This window comes from Perca fluviatilis, chromosome 21, assembly GCF_010015445.1.
Source record: "Perca fluviatilis chromosome 21, GENO_Pfluv_1.0, whole genome shotgun sequence".
NCBI classification, from domain to species: Eukaryota; Metazoa; Chordata; class Actinopteri; order Perciformes; family Percidae; genus Perca; species Perca fluviatilis.
In genome coordinates, this window is record NC_053132.1 from 2,543,116 (window position 1) to 2,568,553 (window position 25,438).

The 25,438-nt window shown below is 40.3% G+C and overlaps 1 protein-coding gene across 50 annotated transcripts in view; it reads right to left on the reverse strand.

The window, feature by feature from the left end:
- LOC120550709 (AT-rich interactive domain-containing protein 1A-like) overlaps positions 1-25,438 on the reverse strand; it is a 44,767-nt gene that overhangs the window by 8,716 nt on the left and 10,613 nt on the right. For 16 of the 50 annotated variants that reach the window (XM_039787417.1, XM_039787397.1, XM_039787412.1 and 13 more), the window contains 14 exons: positions 24,805-24,915; positions 24,446-24,535; positions 24,282-24,335; positions 22,469-22,579; positions 21,951-22,199; positions 19,788-19,910; positions 19,488-19,577; positions 18,213-18,281; positions 16,947-17,075; positions 16,608-16,676; positions 14,878-15,030; positions 14,540-14,608; positions 12,629-12,781; positions 12,277-12,345 (listed from right to left, as the gene is read on the reverse strand). In XM_039787417.1, coding sequence (XP_039643351.1) covers positions 12,277-12,345; positions 12,629-12,781; positions 14,540-14,608; positions 14,878-15,030; positions 16,608-16,676; positions 16,947-17,075; positions 18,213-18,281; positions 19,488-19,577; positions 19,788-19,910; positions 21,951-22,199; positions 22,469-22,579; positions 24,282-24,335; positions 24,446-24,535; positions 24,805-24,915 — 1,539 coding nt within the window. Of the gene's footprint in view, positions 1-12,276; positions 12,346-12,628; positions 12,782-14,539; positions 14,609-14,877; positions 15,031-16,607; positions 16,677-16,946; positions 17,076-18,212; positions 18,282-19,487; positions 19,578-19,787; positions 19,911-21,950; positions 22,200-22,468; positions 22,582-24,281; positions 24,336-24,445; positions 24,536-24,804; positions 24,916-25,438 lie in introns of all 50 variants that reach the window. The other 34 variants (XM_039787444.1, XM_039787441.1, XM_039787439.1 and 31 more) reach the window with 21 other exon arrangements.

Sequence of the window (25,438 nt, forward strand, 5' to 3'; positions counted from 1 at the left end):
TGCCTCCCTAGACATGTCCCTGGCCTCCCCCTTGTGACGTTAACCACATAACTTCATCCGTCTTGGCTGTTGCATTGCGATAAATACATTTGAGTAAGGTAATCGACAGGCCCGTGTTAAGTAGGGAGGGATGGTTAGGCAACCAAATGCAACGCATGCCCCTACATTTTTCTTCTTCTAATAGTTATCATAAAATGAGGAAGGGACATAGGGTAATTTTTTGCCCCAGTAAACAAAAAAGTGAGAGAAACAAATAAAGGTGGAGGATCGAAGGAGGGTGAGGAGGATGAAGAAGAGGGTGAGGAGGAAGAAAACATACAGGGACAGAGAGAGGAACAGCCAGAGGGACAGCAAGTGGATCCATGTGGATCAAGTAATGCACCATCAGGTTTGTGATGAAGGTTCTTACTATTTGCAAAGCAGTGCAATTATAATTTAATTGTAAGCCTGCTGTGTGCCCTTAAAATGGTGCTTTCTGCTGTACATTCTGAAATACATGCAGATATACAGTTAATGCGTAAGTAAATAAATGTTGTGGTTGTGCTTAAGTTTACTGTACATCTTTCTACAGATATCAGAAAGTCCAATAATGATGTACTAGTACATAACCCTAAACCAACTTGAATATATTCCCAACCACTTTGATGGGGAACAGAAGATGGAGCTTCATGCCAAATTGCTATAATCTTCATCCATGGCTTGAGTATTCTGTCATGATGGACTCTACATATTGCTATGCATGAAGACATTTTTTTTTTTTTTTTATTGCCCTACCTCTCTTGCACCTGCACTCACGCTTGTACAAAATAAATGTTTATATGATTTTAAAGTAAAATAAAGTGCATAATCTTTAAATTTGTTGCTATTTTTTGATGTGACCCACTGGATAAACACTGGCCCCTCCTTGGCCTCCCTAATAAAATGGGTCTAGAACCATCACTGCAAGTGTACAATGTCCAATTGGCAAATTGAAACTTTTCATGATTCATAAGACTCTGAGAATATTTAAAACCGACTCAAAGTCACAGCGCCCCCTAGTGGCAACAGGAAGTAGGCACAAAACTATACATGCTATTCTTTAACAAACTACTCTAAAACTAGATCTAATTCAATGGACTTCCGTCTGTGTCGTCTAAAGACCTCAAGGATGAAAAGTTATTAAAAGCTAAACTTTTCCTCCAGCGTGGTGCGGTGGCCATTTTGAGCATTTCTTGATGAACAAAGAAGTTGTAACTTGAGAGTACATTGTCATATCTGCCTGAAATTTCTCACGATTTGACAAGAGTCCAAGCCTGAGGACATCTAGAGGCCAAAATTGACTTTTGGTCATAACGCCCTCCGCTGGCAACAGAAAATCTGCCTTATAAGACAAACATCATCCGATTTACATGAAACTTATGTGTGATCTACATGTGATACTGAGCCGCCCCCTATACTTTAACCACGCCCACTCAATCAGGCCACACCCCCTATTAAGGTAGAGTCTTGTGTGAGGTGTCATTGTAATCAGCAGAGAGTTCCTTCTTCATTGGTTGGGGTTTGGCCCGCCCCCTATGCTTAAACCACGCCCCCTTTCATAGCTAATTACCAGTTTATTTTACACTATTGTGTGAGGTATCATTCAAAGAGTTCCGTTTTCATTGGTCATGGTTTAACCCTCCCCCCTATGCTTAAGCCCCACCCCCTTTCATAGCTAATTAACTGTATTTGTGAGGTATCATTGAACTCAGTGGGGAGTTCCCTTTTCATTAGTGATGATTTGCGGTGTCTGAGTGCCGCGCAGATGCACGGTCGCAAGGCAGCCAGTAACCCTGATGCACGCAGAAGAGCGAGGGCCCGTCCATCGCTGCTTACAGCTTTAATTAGGGCCCAAGTGCTGACAGCGGCAAAGGCCCTATTGAAACTGAAGGAATTAGTATAATTTTCAGCAAATGAATTGCCTTTTTGGAGGGGCTTAACATATTCAAAAACTCACCAAAATTGGCGGTCGCATTAAGTCCCGTGAAACTTTACATATTTTAAGGGTTTCAGGAATAGGTGAACAAAAATGGCTCGCTAGCACCCCCTACAAAGTTAAAAAAATTGAGCCCCTGCAGTGCGTTTAACGTAGACTCACGAAACTTGGTACACATATGTAACATGTCAAGATGTACAAAAAACTTCATTAGAGCCATACCCCTAAACAGTCCGCCATTTTGATTTCAAAGTTCGAAAAGTTATTAAAAGAAAAACTTTTCGTCATAGGGTGTGGCCTAGGTGGGGCGGCCATTTTGTGCGTTTCGCACATAATAATCACTAAGAAACGTTCAAGCCTCAGATGATGGGGAATACTGGCTCGGTGTGGAGGTTATCAATGTAGATCCACTGGGAAAATTCAGGATACAGACTTTTGTTAGACCAACACCTGCACCTAACGTCCCAGCTAATATAACCATGACACCTGCCCCTAGTGGTGCACCCACTGAGCCTAAACCAACACCAGACACTCATATAGTCCTATATATAACCTATACTCTTTAAGTTATGCTAATTTAACTGCATTAGAGGTAGGTTATGGCCAGAGTAATAAATGGTTAAATTGGGTATGGTACACTGCTCACAAACACAGCAATACAGACTGCCTTGCATATGCAGCGGCAAGGCCTCAATTAGGAACTACACTTTTTCTTCTAAATATGAACAATGATCACGAAGGATTCAAATGCATGACTGCTCTTTTCCACAAAACTAACAAAACACTAGAAGTAAAATGCCAAACTCAATTATCTGTTCCCTGCTGTCTCCACCACTATCCTTCCTCCTGCAGCCTTAGTCCTACCTGGTAACTATACACGTTTCCTGCGAAATGCCACTAATGCTAAGAATGTGAGAGATTTGCTTACAACATACTTTAATCAGACATATAACATAACTACTAACAATGTAGGATTTAATGTTTCCAGTTTTACCAAGCCAAATTTGTCCAGGGCTGACATCTGGTGGCTATGTGGAGACAAGTGTTTAAGAAATCATCTACTGTCAATTTGATGTGGCACCTGCACCCTTGTTCAACTCTTGATGCCAGTGAGTATTATCGCATCCCAAAACATGAATGCAGTTATTAAAGAAATGAGTACTCGTCATCACAACAATTGGAGGAAGTGTGCTATTGCAAACAAACCTAAATTCGACTCCGTTAACAACCCATTTGGTTCTTTGACTCTACAATTTGGTTGGATTTGATTGGAGTCCCGAGAGGAATTCCACATGAATTTAAGACCAGAGGAGAATTAGCTGCTGATTTTAGGTTAATAACTACAGCATTGTCAAAAGAGGGTGCCCCACCAGCCTATCAACTAGTAGCCACCCAAGAAGTCCCTTTTCCAGATTATCATCCTCCAGATGGTGAGGGTCATTCGAATGAGACCGACTCATCCTCTGATGAGGAAGAAGTCTAGTCACACTGGGTCTAAATTCTGCCTATCACCACCAAGTGCACCACCTTCTGTTTTTCCACAGGTTCTTTGTAGGCCTTTTGTTTTGAGTCAAATATAGCCATAAGCATGACATAGATGTGTGAAAGTTTTGCAAAATGCTACACACTGTTACATATTTCCACTCCAGGCATTTATAACCAATGGTATAGCTAGAGGATGCTATGTAACCTAACAGCTTACACTAGTAGCTAAATTACCACATATAGGACACATGCCACACACACATGCTCATATTGTCATATTTTACACTTTGCTGTATAGCTATGAGTTACACCTCGACTTATTAGATGGTTACAAGTTCCAGTATACAACGGCTATAATGTACATGGATATTAGCTCGAGTTGGGGAAGGAGGTTTAGTTTGCTATTTTTTACTTTACAGTTTGTTTAAACTGCATGTGCAGGGTAAAAAGGGGGATTGAAGAATGTATTTTGTAGAATATTAGTAAAAGGCCTTAAGCCATGTTGACCTTGTTTCTCTGTTTCATAAGATCTGTGAGTGATAAAACATGTGCTGGGTGTGCTGGAACAGAATGCACCCAGAAATAACTAACATTGTAACAAATATATCTCCAGACAAGAGAAGCAGAGAAAACAAGGTGCAGTCATGTGTTTGCGTGAGCTGTGTTGGGAAACAGGACGTCAACAGAAGAACTACCGCTCCCTGCACTGACCCAATGTATCAAGGAGAAGGATCCTGCAAGAAGAATAAAGAGAGAGGGAAATGTTAGGTTCAGGGTAAGATTTCGGAAAGACTGTTGGTGTCAGGGCGAGAGAGTTTGGTCTTATAGGAATTCGGATCCTTATGCATAAGTTGTTATTTCCTTGCAATACCATTTACTAAAATTTGTTATAGACTAATTGAGTGAATCCTGTGTATTGATTTCTGGTCTACCATTCAACGAACACAACTTAAAAGGTGCAGACTGTGAGGTGACCAATTGGAGTCAGAAAGACTCCAGAACTGGTCCAAAACCTTTCAGGACGTCACTGCTTATTTCAGCAAGACAATCCCAAGCCACATTCTGTACCTATTAAAACAGCGTGGCTTCGTAGTAAAAGAGTGCAGGTACTAGATTGGTCTGCCTGTAGTCCAGACCTGTCTCCCATTGAAAATGTGTGGCACATTCTCCCCCGAGTCCTTCAGTATATTGAGCAATATGGTACTGTCTCTGGGTATGAACTAAATATTAGTGAACTGTTCCCTTTAAACATTACTGCGGAGACCCTCTCCCCATCAGCTGTTCTCTTCAAACTTGCACATAATGAGTTTAGATATCTGGGAATTACAAATCACCCGAAAATACACAGATATGCATAAAAATAACTTTATATCCGCACCAGACTTGATTTTGCCCATTGGTCTTCTCTCCCCTTATCCCTTATGGGTTGTGTAAACTCAGATGAACGTGCTCCCTTAATTTCTTTACCTTTTCCAACCAATCCCAATCCTTATTCCTAAATCTTTTTTCAAAACCTTGGACCAGATAATTTTCTCTTTTATATGGAACAAAGGCCCTGCTAGAATACATAAGTCACTTTTACAAAAGGCCAAAAACATGAGGTTTACTGGCCCTCCCAAATTTTCTAGTGTATTATTGGGCAGCATACATGGCATCCTGTACTGGCTCCATTGCCATTATGGCCTTAGTGAATGGGTTCCAACACGGGTGCAATTAGAGGAGGCTTCATGCAGACCAGCATCTCTTGATGCACTTGCCTGTGCTTCACTGACTATGTCCTCGTCCAATCTAAACTATAGTCCCGTAGTAGGCCAATCGCTGGGAATTTGGAAACAGTTAAAGTGCAACTACGGAATCCAAACAATTTCAACACTCTCTCCTTGTAACAGTAACCCTGCCTTCCCCTTTTGCAGTATTTAAAGATCTTTACATGGGCAAAACATTTGCCTCTTTCTCTCAACTTTCACTTATCTTTCAGCTCCCCAAAACTCACCTCTTCAGATACTTCCAGATCCGGGATTTTGTTTGGAAAAACTTTAAAGGTCCCATGGCATGAAAATTTCACTTTATGAGGTTTTTTAACATTAATATGAGTTCCCCCAGCCTGCCTATGGTCCCCAATTGGCTAGAAATGGTGATAGGTGTAAACCGAGCCCTGGGTATCCCGCTCTGCCTTTGAGAAAATGAAAGCTCAGTTGAGCTGTTCTGGAATCTTGCTTGTTATGAGGTCATAACAAGCAAGGTTACCTCCCCTTTCTCTGCTTTGCCCGCCCAGAGGATTTGACCAACCCATAAGAGAGAGACATCATGGCTTTCAAACGAGAAAAGTGGCAGTTGGTCAAGGCCACACCCCCACCCTCCACCTTTCCTTTTCTTTAACACTGCCCTCTCTCCTACCGCAATAGGAGCACATCCAAAAAACATTGTGGAACTGGCCGCAAGTGGCTGTAGTTCTGCACCAAGGGGCTCAATTTTGGGAAAGAGACTTCGTGAGCACAGTATTAGGGGACAACTTAAGTAAAAGAGACTTCAGATACAGGTATTAGGGGCCACTAAGGTCTATATAAAAGAGACTTCAGATACAGTATTAGGGGACCACTAAGGTCTATATAAAAGAGACTTCAGATACAGTATTAGGGGACCACTAAGGCCTATATAAAAGAGACTTCAGATACAGTATTAGGGGACCACTAAGGTCTATATAAAAGAGACTTCAGATACAGTATTAGGGGACCACTAAGGTCTATATAAAAGCATCCAAAGAGCACCATGTCATCGGACCTTTAAAGGCTTTCCATCACTTCCAGCTGAAACTCTTAGTAAGTAAGTAAGTAAGTAAGTAAGTAAGTAAGTAAGTAAGTAAGTAAGTAAGTAAGTATCTTCCAAACCAATCTGCACAACAAAGGAGTTGCCTCCTGCCTATATACCCTTATTGCTAATTCAACATCATCTGAGGATCTGACTGTAATACATCAGTGGGAGACTGACTTTGCCTGTAAGTTTGAGGACTTAAGTTTTAGACAAAATTCACTCCTCCTCCATCTGCGCACGCCATAGTCTCATCCAGCTTAAATTTGTTCACAGAATATACTGGACTAAAACCAGAATATACTGGACTAAAACCAGACTTTCTAAGAATAAGCCTGGCATTGACCCTATATGTGATAGATTTAGACAGAATCCGGCTACATTGATGTTCTGGCTCTGCCCCACTTTACTTACTTTTTGGAAATCCATATTCAAAACTATGTCTAAAGCCTTTAACACAAGCACAACTATTGACCCCTCTCCATTTGTCGCACTTTTTGGCTTTCCTCCTAGAGACGTTCCTCTCTCTAAACATCAGAAAGATGCGCTGGCTTTTGCCCATTTAATTGCCAAAAGGCTGATTCTCACAGCCTGGAAATCTCCAAAGCCACCGTCCTTTATACATTGGATGAGAGACCTAATGAACTGCCTACATCTGGAGAAAATGAGACACACAAGACAAAATAAAGCAGAACACTTCCACTCAAGTTGAGGTCCTTTTATGTCCCTCTTCTCCTCCCTCAACCCCACTGAACAATATTTATGGACTTCCGGTTGGACGATGAGGGGATAGCAAGCACGGGTCGGTAGCTCTTGCTTAGTTGCGTTTAAAATTACATTCTAAACAAAGTCTAACTTACCTAGCAAATACTTAACTTTCCTTGTATCAAAAATACTTCACATAAAAAAGGAAACAAACCAGGTATAACAAACGAAAAATGCCGACTACACGAGCCGCTAAGACGGGGCAGCAGAGGAGGCAGGCCCCGATGAAGCCACGGGGGAGACTTTGGAGAGGAACCCCGATATGAGTGTACAGACCGTGAACAACCAGGAGGTCTTGACCGCCATAGGAACTTTGCACACTTAGCTCGCCCAGGTATATTCCGAAATATGCAATAAAATAGAGGAGAAAATTGCTGACGTAGCAACTATTCTAAGAGGGGAAATTGCTGCATTAAAAGCCAAAACACCTCGGCCATTAACACAGTAAAAGCACAAGTGGAAAGTCAGAATCGCAGACTGAAGGAGATAGGGGCGTGTGCCTCCGACACGTCTGATACCGTAGCGGAGTTGCATTACATGTCATTTAGCTGACACTTTTATCCAAAGCGACTTATAATTGCTACATATGTCAGAGGTCCCACACTTCTGGAGCAACTATGGGTTAAGTGTCTTGCTCAGGGACACATTGGATGATATCACAGTGGGAATCAAACCCAGGTATCCCACACCAAATTCATGCGTCATATCCACTGCACCATCACCACCTGTTTGCAGTTGCAAACAAAGTTAAACGATTATGATCTCAGGTTATGGAGGTTACACCTATGTTATGGTTTTGTTAGGTGTATATGCAGGAGCTTTTCTCCCACCAGTTAAGGTAGTTCAGAATGTTAGGATGAGAAGTGTTTTTTGTGTATTGTTAGAATGGGGTTGGGACGGGTGGAAGCACTGCTTAACTCAGGACTGTGATGAGTTAGTGGAGAGGAAAAGGAAGCCAAATAAGATCATAACAAATTACCATTTCAATGCAGGATATGTTCGATAAAGACAAAAATAGAGGTGACTTTTTGTACCTGGAATGTAAAGGGGATAAATGAAACAGTTAAAAGGGGCAATGTTCTGTCCCACTTTAAAGCATGTAAAGCTGATGTGATCTTCTTGCAAGAAACTCATCTGAAAAATGATGCTCATAATCAACTTAGATGTAGATGGATAAGCCAAATATTTCACTCCAAGTTTTCTACAAAGACAAGGGGGACGGCCATATTGATCCGGAGGGGAGCTCCTTTTAGGCACCAATCCACAATTCAGGACAAAGATGGGAGATAGGTTATGGTCATGGGGGAAATTCACTCAATCCCAATAACACTATTAAATATATATGGTCCGAAACACGACGATCCAGAATTCTTTAGGAAGGTATTAGGTTTAATCCCAGACATGTCAACCACACATCTTATTATCGGTGGAGATTTTAATTTAGTGTTACACTAACATCTGGGCAGGTCTTTTACTCAAAGGAGTATAAAAATGAATGCAAGTGGCCTTTTAACACATACATGGATAATATGAATTTATGTGACGCATGGAGGATACTAAATCCAACGGGGAGGAAATGTTCTTTTCACTCAAAAGGTGCATAATGTGTACTCAAGGATCAATTATTTATTAGTGGATGGGAAGGTATTGCAACTCACCCAGGAGTCAAAATACCATAAAATTGTTATATCAGATATCACTGTCATGTCACCCTCTCAATGAAAATGTGTCCTTTATCCGAAGCACAGAAAAATTGGAGATTTGATCCTCAACTCCTTAATAACCCTAAATTATGCGAGTACTTAGAACCACAGATTATTTTATTTTTTGAAACCAATAGTCAAACGTCTCCCACTTTACTGTGGGAAACCTTTAAAGCATATATCAGGTCCTCTCAGAAGAAGCGCGATAAAATTGAACAACTAGAGTTAGAAAGGCAAATTAAAGGTCTTGATACAGAGAATGCTGAACAACCCTCCCGAGAAAATTACAATACTATTATGTCACTCAAGTATAAGCTTAACCATATACTATTCAAGAAAATCAGCAGGGCTTTTACTTTTACTAAACAAAAATATTTCAAATTCGGTGATAAGCCACATAAATTACTGGCGAGGCAACTGCGCAAAATGAAAAATGACCGAACCATCCATAAAATAAAAGCTGAAAATGGTCAACTTTGTACCATACAGCGGGACATGAATGATCAATTTCATAAATTTTATGAGGGGTTATATTCATCTAAATCAAGGAATGAATAAAGGAATTTTTGGATAAATGTAAATTGCCAGCATTGGATCAACAGGATTGTAGAGCACACAATGCTGAAATTACATGTGAAGAAACTTTTAAATCAACAGGATCCTTAAAGAAGGGTAAAAGCCCAGGTCGAGATGGATTAGGAAGTGACTTGTAAAAGAAATTCAGTGGCCTACTGGCCCCCTATATACTTAGGATGTGCAAACAGGCAAAGAAAGATGGTGTTTTGCCACAAACGCTAAATGAGGCAGTTATAACTTTAATACCAAAAAGGGCTCATATAGATCTATCTCTCTTTTAAATATGGATCAAAAGATTTTGGCCAAGACTCTAGCCTGAAGACTTAATTTGCTAATAAATAAGCTTGTGCACACCAATCAAACAGGTTTTGTCGCTGGAGGGAGCTCCTTTCTCATCTTCAGACGCCTTTTTAATATAATATACTCACCTATGGATTTTATTTTGTTAAGCCACGATGCTGAGAAAGCATTTGATCAAGTAGAATGGCCCTACCTCTTTGCCGTCCTGGAAAAATTTCAAATGGGTGAGGAGTTTGCTGCATGGATCCGATTACTGTACAGCACCCCCACTGCTAGAATACTCACAAATCAAACGCTTTCGGACAAGTTCTGACTCCACAGAGTCACAAAGCAAGGTTGCGTGCTAAGCCCTTTGTTTGCTAAAGCTTTGGAACCATTAACGGAAACCATTAGATAAAGTCAGCCTGATATACATGGATATAACACAGCGTACACAGCAAACAAAATATCCTTGTACGCTGATGATATTCTGTTATTTATATCCCAACCGAAAGTTTATATGCCAAATGTTTTAGCAGTTATTAAGCTATTCGGCACCTTCGCTGGATATAGGATCAATTGGGTCAAAAGCAAACTCATGCCCTTAAAGCTAGATTATAATTGGTTTAGGTCCCTCCCTTTTAAGATAACATCAGAAAAATTCACCTATCTGGGAATCATCATTACTAAAGAATTAAGCTCTATATTTTCTTTTCTTCCCGCTTTAAGTCCAGATCACATAGAGGACTTACACTTCCAAATTTTATAAATTATTATTGGGCTATATTTATCCATTCCATTGCATCAGTGTTAGATGATACTGCTTTGTTGTCGAATGGGCTGGAGATTGAGCGAGAGGACTGTCTGCCATACTCAATTGGTGCTGTAATTTCAACTCCTTCCTCTTAACAGAACATGTTACAAGCACAATCTGGTAATATATGGCACAATAAGGACTTGGAAACAGGTATCAAAGAACTTAAGACTGATTGGTTTTATTGTTATTCTTATACTGTATTCTTTCTATCTTTTTTCTATTAAAAGAGTGTTTTTGTAAGATGCTAAAATCTGCTGCTGGAAATCTAATTTCCTTGCGGGAGTCATCCGAAAGGGATCAATAAAGAGAAGTCTAAGTCTAAGTCTAAGTCTAAGTCTAATAGCAGCGAACCCTTCCTTCCCTCCTTGTCTAGACACGGCCTTTGATATGTGGAAAGAACTGTGTTCGTAACGTAGGGGATTTATATATAGAAGGATCATTTGCATTTTTTCATCAGCTACAACAAAAATATGGTTTACCCAAACACCACTTATTCAGATTCTTTCAAGTAAGAAATGATGTAAGAACACATCTTCCTCAGTTTGAGAAAGCAGGGCCAGATAAGTTGGATGACTGCCTAGGTGAGTTAGGGAGGTCAGATCACAATATATCCTGTTTATATGATAAGTTGCAAGAGATAAGCTGCCCAACTACTGCCACTGTTAAAGCGGATTGGGAAAAGGAGTTGGGTACGAACATACAAATTACCTATGGGATGAGAGTTTAGCATATATTCACAAGTGCTCCATAAACGCATGTCATTATGTAATACAGTTTAAAATCCTGATATCCAATGAAGCAAAGAGACTGACACTGGCACAACAGCGCTTCTTGGCATATGGAATTCCCACTGCAAAGAAGTTTATCCTCTTATTCTGGAAAAAGAAAGAGGGACCAATACTGAGGATGTGGCTTTGAGAACATTTGGCAACCTTTGGAATCTTATCTTACAGGACAAGCAGTATCAAGATTGCCGTCCGGGTGGGTTATTGCGGGTAGGGATTAGGGCCTGTCATTTGTTAGTTATTTGTTTTTATTTAGTGTTTTATTTATTTATCCTTATTTCCCTTTATATTTTGTTTGAACACTGTAAAAAAAGGATTGTAACAACAATTTTGTAACTTGATTTTTTAAATTAAGCTTCATAATAAAAAACATTTGAAACAAGTTGCAATTATTAATTTCAGTGTTGCTATCTGGGTAGTGGGAGGAGGGAGGGAGGGAATGTACTTTGTCAAATCTACATTGTGCATTGTTTCCATACATTGATAAGTCAAGAAAACAATAAAACCAAAGAAAATGTTTGCCGCATTATATGAAGCGCAAAATACGAGATCCCGGACGGTTGAGCAACTGACGTCGTACATCAAGCAAGAATGGGAAAGAGTTCCACCTACAAAGCTTCAACAATTAGTGTCCTCTGCTCCCAAACGCCTATTGGGTGTTGTTAAAAGGAAAGGTGATGTAACACAGTAGTAAGGTTTGGGGATGTGTTGCAGGCATTAAATTCAAAATTAATATTTGCAAAAAAACAATAAAGTTTATCAGTTTGAACATTAAATATATTGTATTTGTAGTGTATTCAACTGCATATAGGTTGAAAAGGAATTGCAAATCATTGTGTTTTTATTTACGTTTTACCCAACTTCATTGGAATTGGGGTTTGTAATATTTAAGCTTCTGAACTTATCTTGCTGACCTTCATGTGTCGGTGTAGACAAAAAAAGATGTAGAACTGAGTAGCAGTAAGGCTTGCTAATAACAAATCTCCAACTAAATTGTCACAATGTATTGAAGGCAAACGCTGAGTCTTTACATAGTAAGACATATTTTGCTTTGACTGTACACAGGAGAGCTAAGAAAATAAGAATGTTGTCACCTAGCATTACCTGTTTCAGAGAGCTTTTTGAGGTCCATTAACCAGTAACCGGTGTCATCTGTAAGACCGAGTGCTTGACCTGAAACCAAAGACAGATAAGATTAGTCCAAGAGGGTTCGAGTCGAAAATATACAATTCAACCTTCTAAACTAATCATGCTTAGCTTCATGAGCCAGTGCAGACAAGTAAAGAAATAGAACTGAGTAGCAAATAAAGCTTGCCAATCAGAACGTTGTGGAATACGATTGTCTCAATGCATTGAAGGCAAATGCTGAGTCTTTGGATAGTGAGACATATTTTGATTTGTAAAATAAGGCTGTACACAGGAGAGCTTAAGATAAAAAAATTGTTGGGAGACTTACCACCATATGGTATAGTGGGCAAGTTGTTAGGTATAGAGCCGCTACCCAGTACTGAGGTTGGAGGAAGGGCAGGTGGAGAAGCCTGCATCTGCAGATTTCCGCGGGTCTCTTTGTCAATAAAAAACCAGCCGGTGGCATAAGTGCTCACTTGACCTAAAACAGAAGACAGATATGATTTGTGCAGGAGGGGTCGAGTGCTGGGCTACAAACTCCAATTCCACTGAAGTTGGGACGTTGTGTAAAACGTAAATAAAAACAGAATACAATGATTTGCAAATCCTTTTCAACCTATATTCAGTTGAATACACTACAAAGACAAGATATTTAATGTTCTAACTGATAAACTATTGTTCATTTTGAATTTGATGAAAAAAAGCTGGGACAGGGGCAACAAAAGATTGGGGAAAGTTGAGGAATGCTCAAAAGTTTAATTGGTCATGATTGGGTATAAAAACAGCATCCCAAAACACTCATTCGTTCACAAGCAAGGATGGGGCGAAGTTCAGCACTTTGTGAACAACTGCGTGAGCAAATAGTCCAACGATTCTCAATGTACTACTGTCAGGAATTTAGGGATTTCATCATCTACAGTCCATAATATCATCAAAGTATCCAGAGAATCTGGAGAAATCTCTACATGTAAGCGGCAAGGCCGAAAACCAACATTGAATGGCCGTGACCTTCGATCCCTCAGGTGGGACTGCATTAAAAACTGACGTCAGTATGTAAAGGATATTACCACGTGGGCTCAGGAACACTTCCGAAAACCACTGTCAGTTAATACTGGTCGTCGTACATCTTCAAGTGCAAGTTAAAACTCTACCATATAAAGCAACACCCAGAAACGCCGCCGGCTTCTCTGGGCCCGAGCTCATCTGAGATGGACTGACGCAAAGTGGAAAAGTGCGTTGTGGTCTGACAAGTCCACATTTCACTTTGTTTTTGGAAATCATGGATGTAGTGTCTTCCGGGCCAAAGAGGAAGAGGAAAATCCAGGTTGTTACCAGCGCCAAGTTCAAAAGCCAGCATCTGTGACAGTATGGGGGTGTGTTAGTGTCCGTGGCATAGGTAACTTACACAGTTGTGAAGGCACCATTAATACCAAAAAGTACATACAGGTTTTGGAGCAACATATGTTGCCAAACAAGCAAAGTCTTTGTTAGGGACGTTCCTGCTTATTTCAGCAAGACAATGCCAAGCTACATTCTCTATGTTTAACAACAACGTGGCTTCATAGTAAAAGAGTGCAGGTCCTGGACTGGTCTGTCTGCAGCCCAGACCTGTCTCCCATTGAAAATGTTTGGCGCATTATATGAAGCGCAAAATATGACAACGGAGACCCTGGACTGTTGAGCAACTGAAGTCGTACATCAAACAAGAATAGGAAAGAGATCCACCTACAAAGCTTCAACAATTAGTGTCCTCCACTCCCAAATGCTTATTGGGTGTTGTTAAAAGAAAAGGTGATGTAACACAGTAGTAAACATGCCACTGCCCCAGATTTTTTGGGACGTGTTGCAGGCATTAAATTCAAAATGAGTGACTGTTTGCTAAAAAAAACAAAGTTTATCAGTTTGAACATTAAATAGCTTGTCTTTGTAGAGTATTCAACTGAATAGGAATTGCAAACCTTTGTGTTTTATTTACGTTTTACACAAGTACCCAACTTCATTGGAATTGGGGATGGTATTAGTTAAGGTTTTGAACTTATCTTGCTGACCTTCATGTGTCAGTGTAGACAAGAAAAGAAGTAGAACTGAGTAGCAGTAAGGCTTGCTAATCACCAATCTCCAACCAAATTGTCACAATGTCTTGAAGGCAAATGCTGAGTGTTTACATAGTAAGATATATTTTTCTTTGACTGTACACAGGAGAGCTAAGAAAATAACAATGTTGGACACCTAGCATTACCTGGTCCAGTGAGCGTTTTGAGGGCCATTAACCAGTAACCGGTGTCATCTGTGGGACCGAGTCCTTGACCTGAAAACAAAGACAGATAAGATTAGTCCAGAAGGGTTCGAGTGTAAAGATACAATTCAACCTTCTAAACTAATCATGCTTAGCTTCATGAGTCACTGCACACAAGTAAAGAAATAGAACTGAGTAGCAAATACAGCTTGCCAATCAGAATGTTGTGGAATACGATTGTCTCAATGCCTTGAGTCTTTGGATAGTGAGACATATTTGGATTTGTAAAATAAGGCTGTTCACAGAAGAGCTTATGATAAAAAGATTGTTGGGAGACTTACCACCACTTGTTACAGGGGGCATGTTGGCAGGTGTAGAGCTGCCAACCGGTGTGAAGTTTGGAGGATGGGCAGGTGGAGAAGCCTGGAAATGCAGATTGCCTCGGGTCTCTTGGTTAATAAAAAGCCAGCCAGTGGCAGTAGCGCTCACTTGACCTAAAACAGAAGACAGATATGACTGTCGTTATTCAACTATTTCAAGGTATAATCAGTTTTGCATTCTATCACCCCTTTAAGTATAGTGCTTAAAGAGCACTTCAACTTCTACTAAAGTCACTTTTTTGACAGACTACTTATACTTTTACTCAAGCCTGGGTCTCTAGTACTTTATACATGTCTGACTAGAACCAGACTTTATAAGATTAAGCCTGGCATTGACCCTATATGTGGTACATATAGACAGGCTCTGGCTACAAATGATGCACATGTTCTGGCTCTGCCCCACTTTACTTACTTTTTGGAAATCCATATTCAACACTAAATCTAAAGCCTTTAACACAAACACAACAATTGACCCCTCTCCATTTGTCGCACTTTTTGGCCTTCCTCCTAGAGACGTTCCTCTCTCTAAACATCACAAAGATGCGCTGGCTTTTGCCCATTTAATTGCCAAAAGTCTGATTCTTACAGCCTGGAAATCGTCAAAGCCACCGTCCTTTATACATTGGATCAGAGACTTAACGAACTGCCTTCATCTGGTAAAAATTAGACACACAAGACAAAATAAAGCAGAACACTTACACTCAAGTTGGGATCCTTTTATGTACCTCTTCTCCTCTCTCAACCCCATTGAACTTTCTCCCCTAGTGACTCCTCAAACCTAACTTGCTCCTTGCTCCCGTAAACTCAACTCAACCCCATGCACAACTCAAGAGATACCCCCCTTCCCCTTTTCTTTTATTATGATTATTATTTAATTGTATTTTTATCTTATGTGTTTATGTGTGTGTCTGTATATCTAAGTATTTCTGTCTCTTCCAGTTGCAATTATTAATTTAAATGTTGCTATCTGGGTAGTGGGAGGAGGGAGGGAATGTACTTTGTCAAATCTATAGTGTGTATTTTTTCCATATGTTGATAGGTCAAAAAAACCTATAAAAACAAAGTTTGGAAAAAAAAATGTTTGGCGCATTATATGAAGCGCAAAATATGACAACGGAGACCCTGGACTGTTGAGCAACTGAAGTCGTACATCAAACAAGAATGGGAAAGAGATCCACCTACAAAGCTTCAACAATTAGTGTCCTCCACTCCCAAACGCTTATTGGGTGTTGTTAAAAGGAAAGGTGATGTAACACAGTAGTAAACATGCCACTGCCCCAGATTTTTTGGAACGTGTTGCAGGCATTAAATTCAAAATTAATATTTGCAAAAAACAATACAGTTTATCAGTTTAAATATTAAATATGTTGTCATTTTAGTGTATTCAATTGAATATAAGTTGAAAAGGAATTGCAAATCATTGTGTTTTTATTTACGTTTTACCCAACTTCATTGGAATTGGGGTTTGTAATATTTAAGCTTCTGAACTTATCTTGCTGACCTTCATGTGTCAGTGTAGACAAAAACAGATGTAGAACTGAGTAGCAGTAAGGCTTGCTAATAACAAATCTCCAACTAAATTGTCACAATATATTGAAGGCAAACGCTGAGTCTTTACATAGTAAGACATATTTTGCTTTGACTGTACACAGGAGAGCTAAGAAAATAAGAATGTTGTAACCTAGCATTACCTGTTTCAGAGAGCTTTTTGAGGGTCAATAACCAGTAACCGGTGTCATCTGTGAGACTGACTGCTTGACCTGGAACCAAAGACAGATAAGATTAGTCTAAGAGGGTTCGAGTCAAAAATATACAATTCAACCTTCTAAACTAATCATGCTTAGCTTCATGAGCCAGTGCAGACAAGTAAAGAGGTAGAACTGAGTAGAAAAAAAGCTTGCCAATTAAAACGTTGTGGAATACGATTGTCTCACTGCCTTGAGATTTTGGATAGTGAGACATATTTTGATTTGTAAAATAAGGCTGTACACCGGAGAGCTTACGATAAAAAAGATTGTTGGGAGACTTACCACCACCAGGTATAGAGGGCACGTTGGAAGGTGTAGAGCCGGTACTCGTGTTGGAGGTTGGAGGAAGGGCAGGTGGAGAAGCTGGTTGGTAAAGATAAAGCCAGCCGCTAGCAGTAGCGCTCACTTGACCTAAAACAGAAGACAGATATGATTTGTGCAGGAGGGGTCGAGTGCTGGGCTACAAACCCCAATTCCACTGAAGTTGGGACTTTGTGTAAAAGGTAAATAAAAACAGAATACAATGATTTGCAAATCTTTTTCAACCTATATTCAACTGAATACACTACAAAGACAAGATATTAAATATTCAAACTGATAAACTATTGTTTTTTGCAAATATTTACTCATTTTGAATTTGATTAATAAAAAGCCGGGACAGGGGCAACAAAAGACTGGGAAAATTGAGGAATGCTCAAAAGGTTAATTGGTTATGATTGGGTAAAACTTTTTTAGATGTAATAGCAAATTCTGTACAGAAACTGAATATTTTATGTTTGTCTATTTTCCCACTTTTAACAGCTGAGTAAAAAAAGAAACTGAAAAGGGAAAATCTATAAATTCTTATCTTAACCAAGCAAAACATCTTTTGCATTAACATACCCTTATGGTCTTTGTTCCTCTACAGCAAATTATAATATATTGCACTTTCAGGGAGACTTGGGTCTAACACATTCAGCCAATTGGAACAGAAGAACACAGGCCTGTTTAGTAAGCAGGATTTGATGGCTGCATTCCTACACTTATAAAATGCAATTCAATGTGGAAGTAATCCAAGTATTCAGAATACATTACTCTGATTGAGTAAACGCTTATTGGGTGTTGTTAAAAGGAAAGGTGATGTAACACAGTAGTAAACATGCCACTGCCCCAGATTTTTTGCGACGTGTTGCAGGCATCAAATTCAAAATGAGTGAATGTTTGCAAAAAAAATCGGTTTGAACATTAAATATTTTGTCTTGGTAGTGTATTCAACTGCATATAGGTTGAAAAGGAATTGCAATTCATTGTGTTTTTATTTACGTTTTACACAACGAACCAACTTCATTGGAATAAATTAAGCTTCTGAATTTATCTTGCTGATCTTCATGTGTCAGTGTAGACAAAAAAAGACGTAGAACTGAGTAGCAGTAAGGCTTGCTAATAACAAATCTCCAAGCAAATTGTTATAATGTCTTGAAGGCAAATGCTGAGTCTTTACATAGGAAGACATATTTTGCTTTGAGGAGGAGAGCTAAGAAAATAAGAATGTTGGACACGTAGCACTACCTGTTCCAGGGAGCTTTTTGAGTCCAATTGACCAGTAACCGGTGTTATCTGTGGGACAGGATACTTGACCTGAAACCAAAGACAGATATGATTAGTCCAAGAGGGTTCGAGTGTTAAGATACAATTCAACCTTCTATATCAGGGGTTTTCAAATTGGGTGAAAGTGAGCCTCCCCTTAGAGTAGGTAAGGACAGCCGAGCCTCCCCTTCCCCAAAATCCCATCCGCCTGCCCTAACCCACACACGCCTCTGCAGTAAATGCCATCTTTTGTGTTATCTAGGCAATGATGAGTTTCAATAACAACTGATAAAATGTAAAAACTTTTAACAATATATTTGAAGACATTTCTACAACTTTTTTTAAAAGTGCATTTCAGAAAATAATCTACCTGCACCATAGCCTGCTGTGCATTACGTGATTGCTCTGCTGATACAGTAGATCTGACAGACACAGAGCCCCGTTTGGGTCTCTGGTCTCTGAATGAGACAAATTTTAGGGAAGTGGCTGTAATCTGCTCTACATCAGAGGTGGAAAACCGAAACTACGACAGAAATACACAGAGCTCAAACGCGACACATCCACAGCAGACCACGTCCTTTATAAACCTAAAGCTGTATAGCTTTTTACAGCGAAAGTGGACACTAAACAACATCCGGTTTTATATTTGTCAGTCAACTTTTCAAAATACATTCGGGGCTGAAGCCCCGGCAAAATCAGCTGACACAGTGTCTTTCAGTGGGAACAATGAGGCCTCACTTTTGATACCACATAGATGTTCGATGCGGGGCTGCACTGCAGAGAGAAATAAAAGCAAGTCATCCTCCACCTGCAGCCTTGATCTGTATTTGTTTTTAATCAGGGTCAGTGCGGAAAACCCACACTCGCACAAGTAGGTGGAGGTGAAGGGGATTAGGACTTTCATAACCTTAGTGGAGATCTGGGGGAACTCGCTCTACACAGACAACCATAAACGCGTGATCGGCATTTCTCCCAGTCTCTGTCACACTGCGGCAGAGGTGCAGCCTCGGACCCCAACCAGGTTAAACCTAACTTCAACTCAGGATCATATTTCCTAAGTTTTTTGCTGGGTCCTGTCTCCTTCCTTAATGCTGACTTCTGTTGACTTGGGAAAATAAAGCTGGCCAATCAGAACGTTGTGGAATACGATCGTCTCAATGCCTTGAAGGCAAATGTTGAGTCAGTGGATAGTGAGACAACTTCACCCTGGGCTTTACACAGGAGAGCTAAGCAAATAAAGATTGTTTGTAGACTTACTACCACCTGTTGCAGGATAAGTGACTTGGCCACCAGAGCTGGAGGTTGCAGGAGCACCGCCTTGAGGAGCGCCGCCTTGAGGAACAGCACCTAGGGGAGGGACATGTCTTTTTATTCTTTGTTGATGGGAGTGTCATCCAATTTTTTTAGTCTAGGGGGGATGGTCACCCAACTTTTGTATTCATGAGAATAGAAACATTTCTGGAATAAAATGGTCTTGCTGAGTCTTTACATAGTAAGACATCTTTTGCTTTGACTGTATACAGGAGATTTTTGAAAATAAAATTGTGAGAGACTTACCACCACCTGTTGCAGGAGCAGGAGGAAACCAATAGATGGGAGGAGTACTGAGGTAGTTAACAACTACATTGCCAAGATTTTCGGGGGTAGCTGTTTGACTGCCACCTTGAACTTGACCTGAAACTAAAGACCGATAAAAATAGTTCAATTGGCCACCAGAGGTTGAGGTTGCAGGAGCATGAAAAAAACAATAGCCTGGAGGACAACCGGGGTAGGCAAATTTTGATCAGACCCGCATTTCATTTTAGGTTCACAGCTAAATCTTCCCTAGGGCCCCTTTTATTTTACATTTTTATAAATGACCTACCACAAATATGTTTAGACTGTCAGATCCATCTATATGCAGATGACAAAGTTATGTATACATCTAAACATGACAGAGATTCAAACTTCTCTTCAATTTGATTTCAATCGTATTCAAAAATGGTTCTCTTCCAATCCGCTTCCATTGAATTAAAAGAAGTGCTATAGAAAACTAGATCTGCACTCCATAAGCAAAATAACTCTTGAGGTTAAATTCCTGGATGGTACACCTCTAGAGAATGTTGAGGAGCTTAAATATCTTGGCCTTTGGCTTGATTCCCGACTTACCTTCAGACCTCATATTGACTCCATTGTGAAAAAAGTAAACTGTAGCTTAAGAATGTTATACCGCTCAATTAAGCGGTATGTTGTTTTGCAAAACAGATTAGATTAAAAATTATTACTCAACTATTATTGCCTATAATTGATTATGTGGATGTTGTTTATCAGAACACAGCCAAAATCAATCTTAAACCTTTGAATGTGATTTATAATAGTCTCTTCAGTTTTGTTCCAAGGTGTCCATTTAGAACCCATCACTGTCAAATGTATCAGTCATTGAATCTTCTTTCACTAAATGCTAGACGTCAGTTTCACTGGTTGCAGTTTGTTCATAAATGCATTTTTTCAAACTACCCATCCAATCTGAAACAACACTTGATCTTACATCAATCATATATAGTAACCATATATAGTTTAAGAGATACTGACCACATTTTCTTCTTTGTACCACATGTATCCAATGAAATTGAGAGGAGAGCCTTTAAATTTAAAGCCCCTTCCGATTGGAATGGTTTACCTAGATCTTTTAGAACTATCTTCTTTTCACCAGTTTAAGATGGCTCTTAATTATTTTCATACAAGCTGCAACTGTTTTCCTCATGTTTGATATTGTTATTTATCTATTTTATATTTTTATTATTCATTTATATTATTATTATTATTTTAATTTTCCTTAAATTCTTTTTTTCAACTGTATATTAATGACCTTAACTGTTTATTGTCTAATATTTAATGGTTCGAATGGGGAGGATATGAGTGGTTTTGGTGTGATGGAGAGCTTTCTTTTTTGTCTGTCAGTATGTATGTATGTCTGATGTATGTTTTTCTTGAGGTTTCCTCAAGTTGTTTTGTTAACGGTTTTGTTTAGTTGTGAATGTACTGTATATGTTTGCCTTTAAGGACCCCCTCGGAAACAAGATGCTACATCTCAAGGGGTTATTCCTAATAAAAGAATTTCCAATCTAATTCTGGCCTGACTAGTTGTGCACCACACCAAAAAAAATCAGGAAACTGTTTTGCATAATGTAATTATGCGACACTGCCTTGCAGAATTTAACAGCTTTTCCGACTGAGACTCAGAATTCCCCGAAGAAGCAGAGTTTTTTTTTAATATTCAGGCTGTGAGACAGGTTGTTGTGAGTCGGCTGAGTGGCAGCTGTGTTCAAAAATGTAATGTTTGTTTTTCATGACTTGCTAAATTCTACGATGGCTAAAAAACCTTTTTGCTGACTTTTTTAGGGTTTTATCTCGACCAAACTGTATGGGAGAAAGCTATATGAGACATACAATAATACAAAGTTAATTGACTTTTTTTGTAAAATAAAAGCATGTCAATAAACTCAACATGTCTGGCCATTATTGTGATCGTCATTTCCAGTGTGGCCCTTAGTGAAATTGAGTTTGACACCCCCATTCTAAATGAATGATGCTTACCTTCATTAATCACTGCAGATGTAAAGAAGTAGAACTGACTAGCAAATAAAGCTAACCAATCACAATGTTGTGGAATACGACTGTCTCAATGCCTTGAAGGCAAATGCTGAGTAGATTGAATTGCTGAGTTGTTTGTAGACTTACCACCAGTGCCTTGAGGAACGCCGCCTTGAGGAACGCCGCCTTGAGGAACGCCGCCTTGAGGAACGCCGCCTTGAGGAACGCCACCTTGAGGAAAGCCGCCTTGAGGAAAGCCGCCTTGAGGAAAGCCGCCTTGAGGAGCGCCACCTTGAGGAACGCCACCTTGAGGAACGCCGCCTTGAGGAAAGCCGCCTTGAGGAAAGCCGCCTTGAGGAGCGCCACCTTGAGGAACGCCACCTTGAGGAACGCCGCCTTGAGGAACAGGTCAGGAGCAGGAGGGGTCGAGTGTAAAGTAAAAATTCAAGCTTCTGAACTAATCATGCTAAGATTTACAAGTCAGTGTAGACAAGTAAAGAAGTAGACCCAAGTAGCAATAAAGCTTAATGAATCTGGAATAAAAAAATCTGGAATAAAATTATCTTAATGCCTTAAAGGCAGTAGCTGAGTCTTTACATAGTAAGTCATCGTTTGCTTTGACTATACATAGGAGAGTATCGAAAATGAAATTGCGGGAGACTTACCACCACCTGTTCCAGGATAAGTGCCTTGGCCACCAGAGCTTGAGGATGAAGGAGCGGCAAAATACCAGAAACCACTGGTGCCAGCTGTTTGACCACCTCCTTGAGATTGACCTGACACCAAAGACAAATAAGAATAATCCAAGAGGGTTCGAGTGTTAAAATACAATTCAACCTGCGGTCCAGATAGCTCAGTTGGTAGAGCGGGCGCCCTTATATAGAGATTTACTCCTCGATGCAGCGTGCCCATGTTCGACTCTGCCCTGAGGCCCTTTGATGAATGTCTTTCGCCCCCTCTCTCTCCCCTTTCATGTCTTCAGCTTTCCTGTCAATTAAAGGCCTAAAATGCCCCCCAAAAAATCATAATTTAAAAATACAATATACAAACCTAAACTAATCATGCTATTAGCTTCATGAGCCAGTGCACACAAGTAAAGAAGTAGAACTGAGTAGCAAATAAAGCTTGCCATTCAGAACGTTGTGCAATACGATTGTCTACATACACTGTAAGAAATGTAATGGTAGTTTAACTTGGAAGTGCAAGTTCACCTGCTGCCATGACAATAGACCTTTTTCATGGCAGACATGTTGACATGTCGTTGTAGGAAAAGCACAGGTGTATTCAAAACCATTACTGATGGCTGCATTCCACTTAGGAGAGGTCCTGGTATTAAACCATTACTGATGGCTGCATTCCACTTAGGAGAGGTCCTGGTATTAAACCATTACTGATGGCTGCATTCCACTTAGGAGAGGTCCTGGTATTAAACCATTACTGATGGCTGCATTCCACTTAGGAGAGGCCCTGGTATTAAACCATTACTGATGGCTGCATTCCACTTAGGAGAGACCCTGGTATTAAACCATTAATGATGGCTGCATTCCACTTAGGAGAGGCCCTGGTATTAAACCATTACTGATGGCTGCATTCCACTTAGGAGAGGTCCTGCTATTAAACCATTACTGATGGCTGCATTCCACTTAGGAGAGGCCCTGGTATTAAACCATTAATGATGGCTGCATTCCACTTAGGAGAGGTCCTGGTATTAAACCATTAATGATGGCTGCATTCCACTTAGGAGAGGCCCTGGTATTAAACCATTACTGATGGCTGCATTCCACTTAAAAAAGCCCCTTTCTAAAAACCATTGGTTCTCAAACTTTTTCGGTCATTCTCCACTTTGGACAAGGGGGAATTTTCAAGCCCCACCTGCCCCTATCGCCAATATATAGCAACAAGCTTAAATCACAAGCAACAAGCTTAAAATGTTCCAATTTATTGAAGTAACAACTATCTACATCAAATAACAGCAAGCTCAAAAATAAAGAAAATAAAAGTGCAGCTGTGTCAAAATTTGTATCAAGTTCAAAAATAGAAAATAAATAAAAGTGCCACTTTGCAATCTGATAAAAAAAGAAAAGAAGAGAAATCCATTGGCAAGACAGGTCTATTCTCCCTGCATTAGTGGCTGCAATGAGACTGTTTTGCATTGCACAATTTCAGGGGTGATCGGTCTAATAAGCGGCAAAACACAGCTATAAGGAAGGTTTGCTCTCACACGCGCTGCATTTATAGTCACTAGGTCCCATTTATACGAAGGGAAGACGCAGATATTTTCCTGCGGTTTGGCCTCTCATTTACACGAAAACCCAGTTTTTATTACAGGAAAAGGATTATTTCTAAAAACTCCGGCCAAAGTGGAGATTTTGGAAAACTTCGTTTGAAGGCAAATGCTGAGTCGTTGGATAGTGAGACAACTTCACTCTGGGCTGTCCACAGGATAGCTAACCAAATAAAGTTTGTTTGTAGACTTACCACCACCGCCTTGAGGAGTGCCGCCTTGAGGAACGCCGCCTTGAGGAAAGCCACCTTGAGGAGAGCCGGCCGCCTTGAGGAACGCCGCCTTGAGGAAAGCCACGCCGCCTTGAGGAAAGCCACCTTGAGGAGTGCCGCCTTGAGGAGGCCTTGAGGAACGCCACCTTGAGGAACGCCGCCTTGAGGAAAGCCGCCTTGAGGAAAGCCGCCTTGAGGAGCGCCGCCTTGAGGAACGCCACCTTGAGGAACGCCGCCTTGAGGAACAGGTCAGGAGCAGGAGGGGTTGAGTGTAAAGTAAAAATTCAAGCTTCTGAACTAATCATGCTAAGATTTACAAGTCAGTGTAGACAAGTAAAGAAGTAGACCCAAGTAGCAATAAAGCTTAATCAATTTGGAATAAAAAAATCTGGAATAAAATTATCTTAATGCCTTAAAGGCAGTAGCTGAGTCTTTACATAGTAAGTCATCGTTTTCTTTGACTGTACATAGGAGAGTATCGAAAATGAAATTGCGGGAGACTTACCACCACCTGTTCCAGGATAAGTGCCTTGGCCACCAGAGCTTGAGGATGAAGGAGCGGCAAAATACCAGAAACCACTGGTGCCAGGTGTTTGACCACCTCCTTGAGATTGACCTGACACCAAAGACAAATAAGAATAATCCAAGAGGGTTCGAGTGTTAAAATACAATTCAACCGGGTGGTCCAGATAGCTCAGTTGGTATGCATTCCACTTGGAGAGAGCCCTATTAAACCATTAATGATGGCTGCATTCCACTTAGAAAAAGTCCTGGTCCTGTAAACCATTACTGATGGCTGCATTCCACTTAGGAGAGGTCCTGGTATTAAACCATTACTGATGGCTGCATTCCACTTAGGAGAGAACCTGGTATTAAACCATTACTGATGGCTGCATTCCACTTTAGAGAGGTCCTGGTATTAAACCATTACTGATGGCTGCATTCCACTTAGGAGAGGTCCTGGTATTAAACCATTACTGATGGCTGCATTCCACTTAGGAGAGAGGTCCTGGTATTAAACCATTACTGATGGCTGCATTCCACTTAGGAGAGTACTCTATTAACCATTACTGATGGCTGCATTACCACTTGGCAGAGGCCCTGGTATTAAACCATTACTGATGGCTGCATTCCACTTA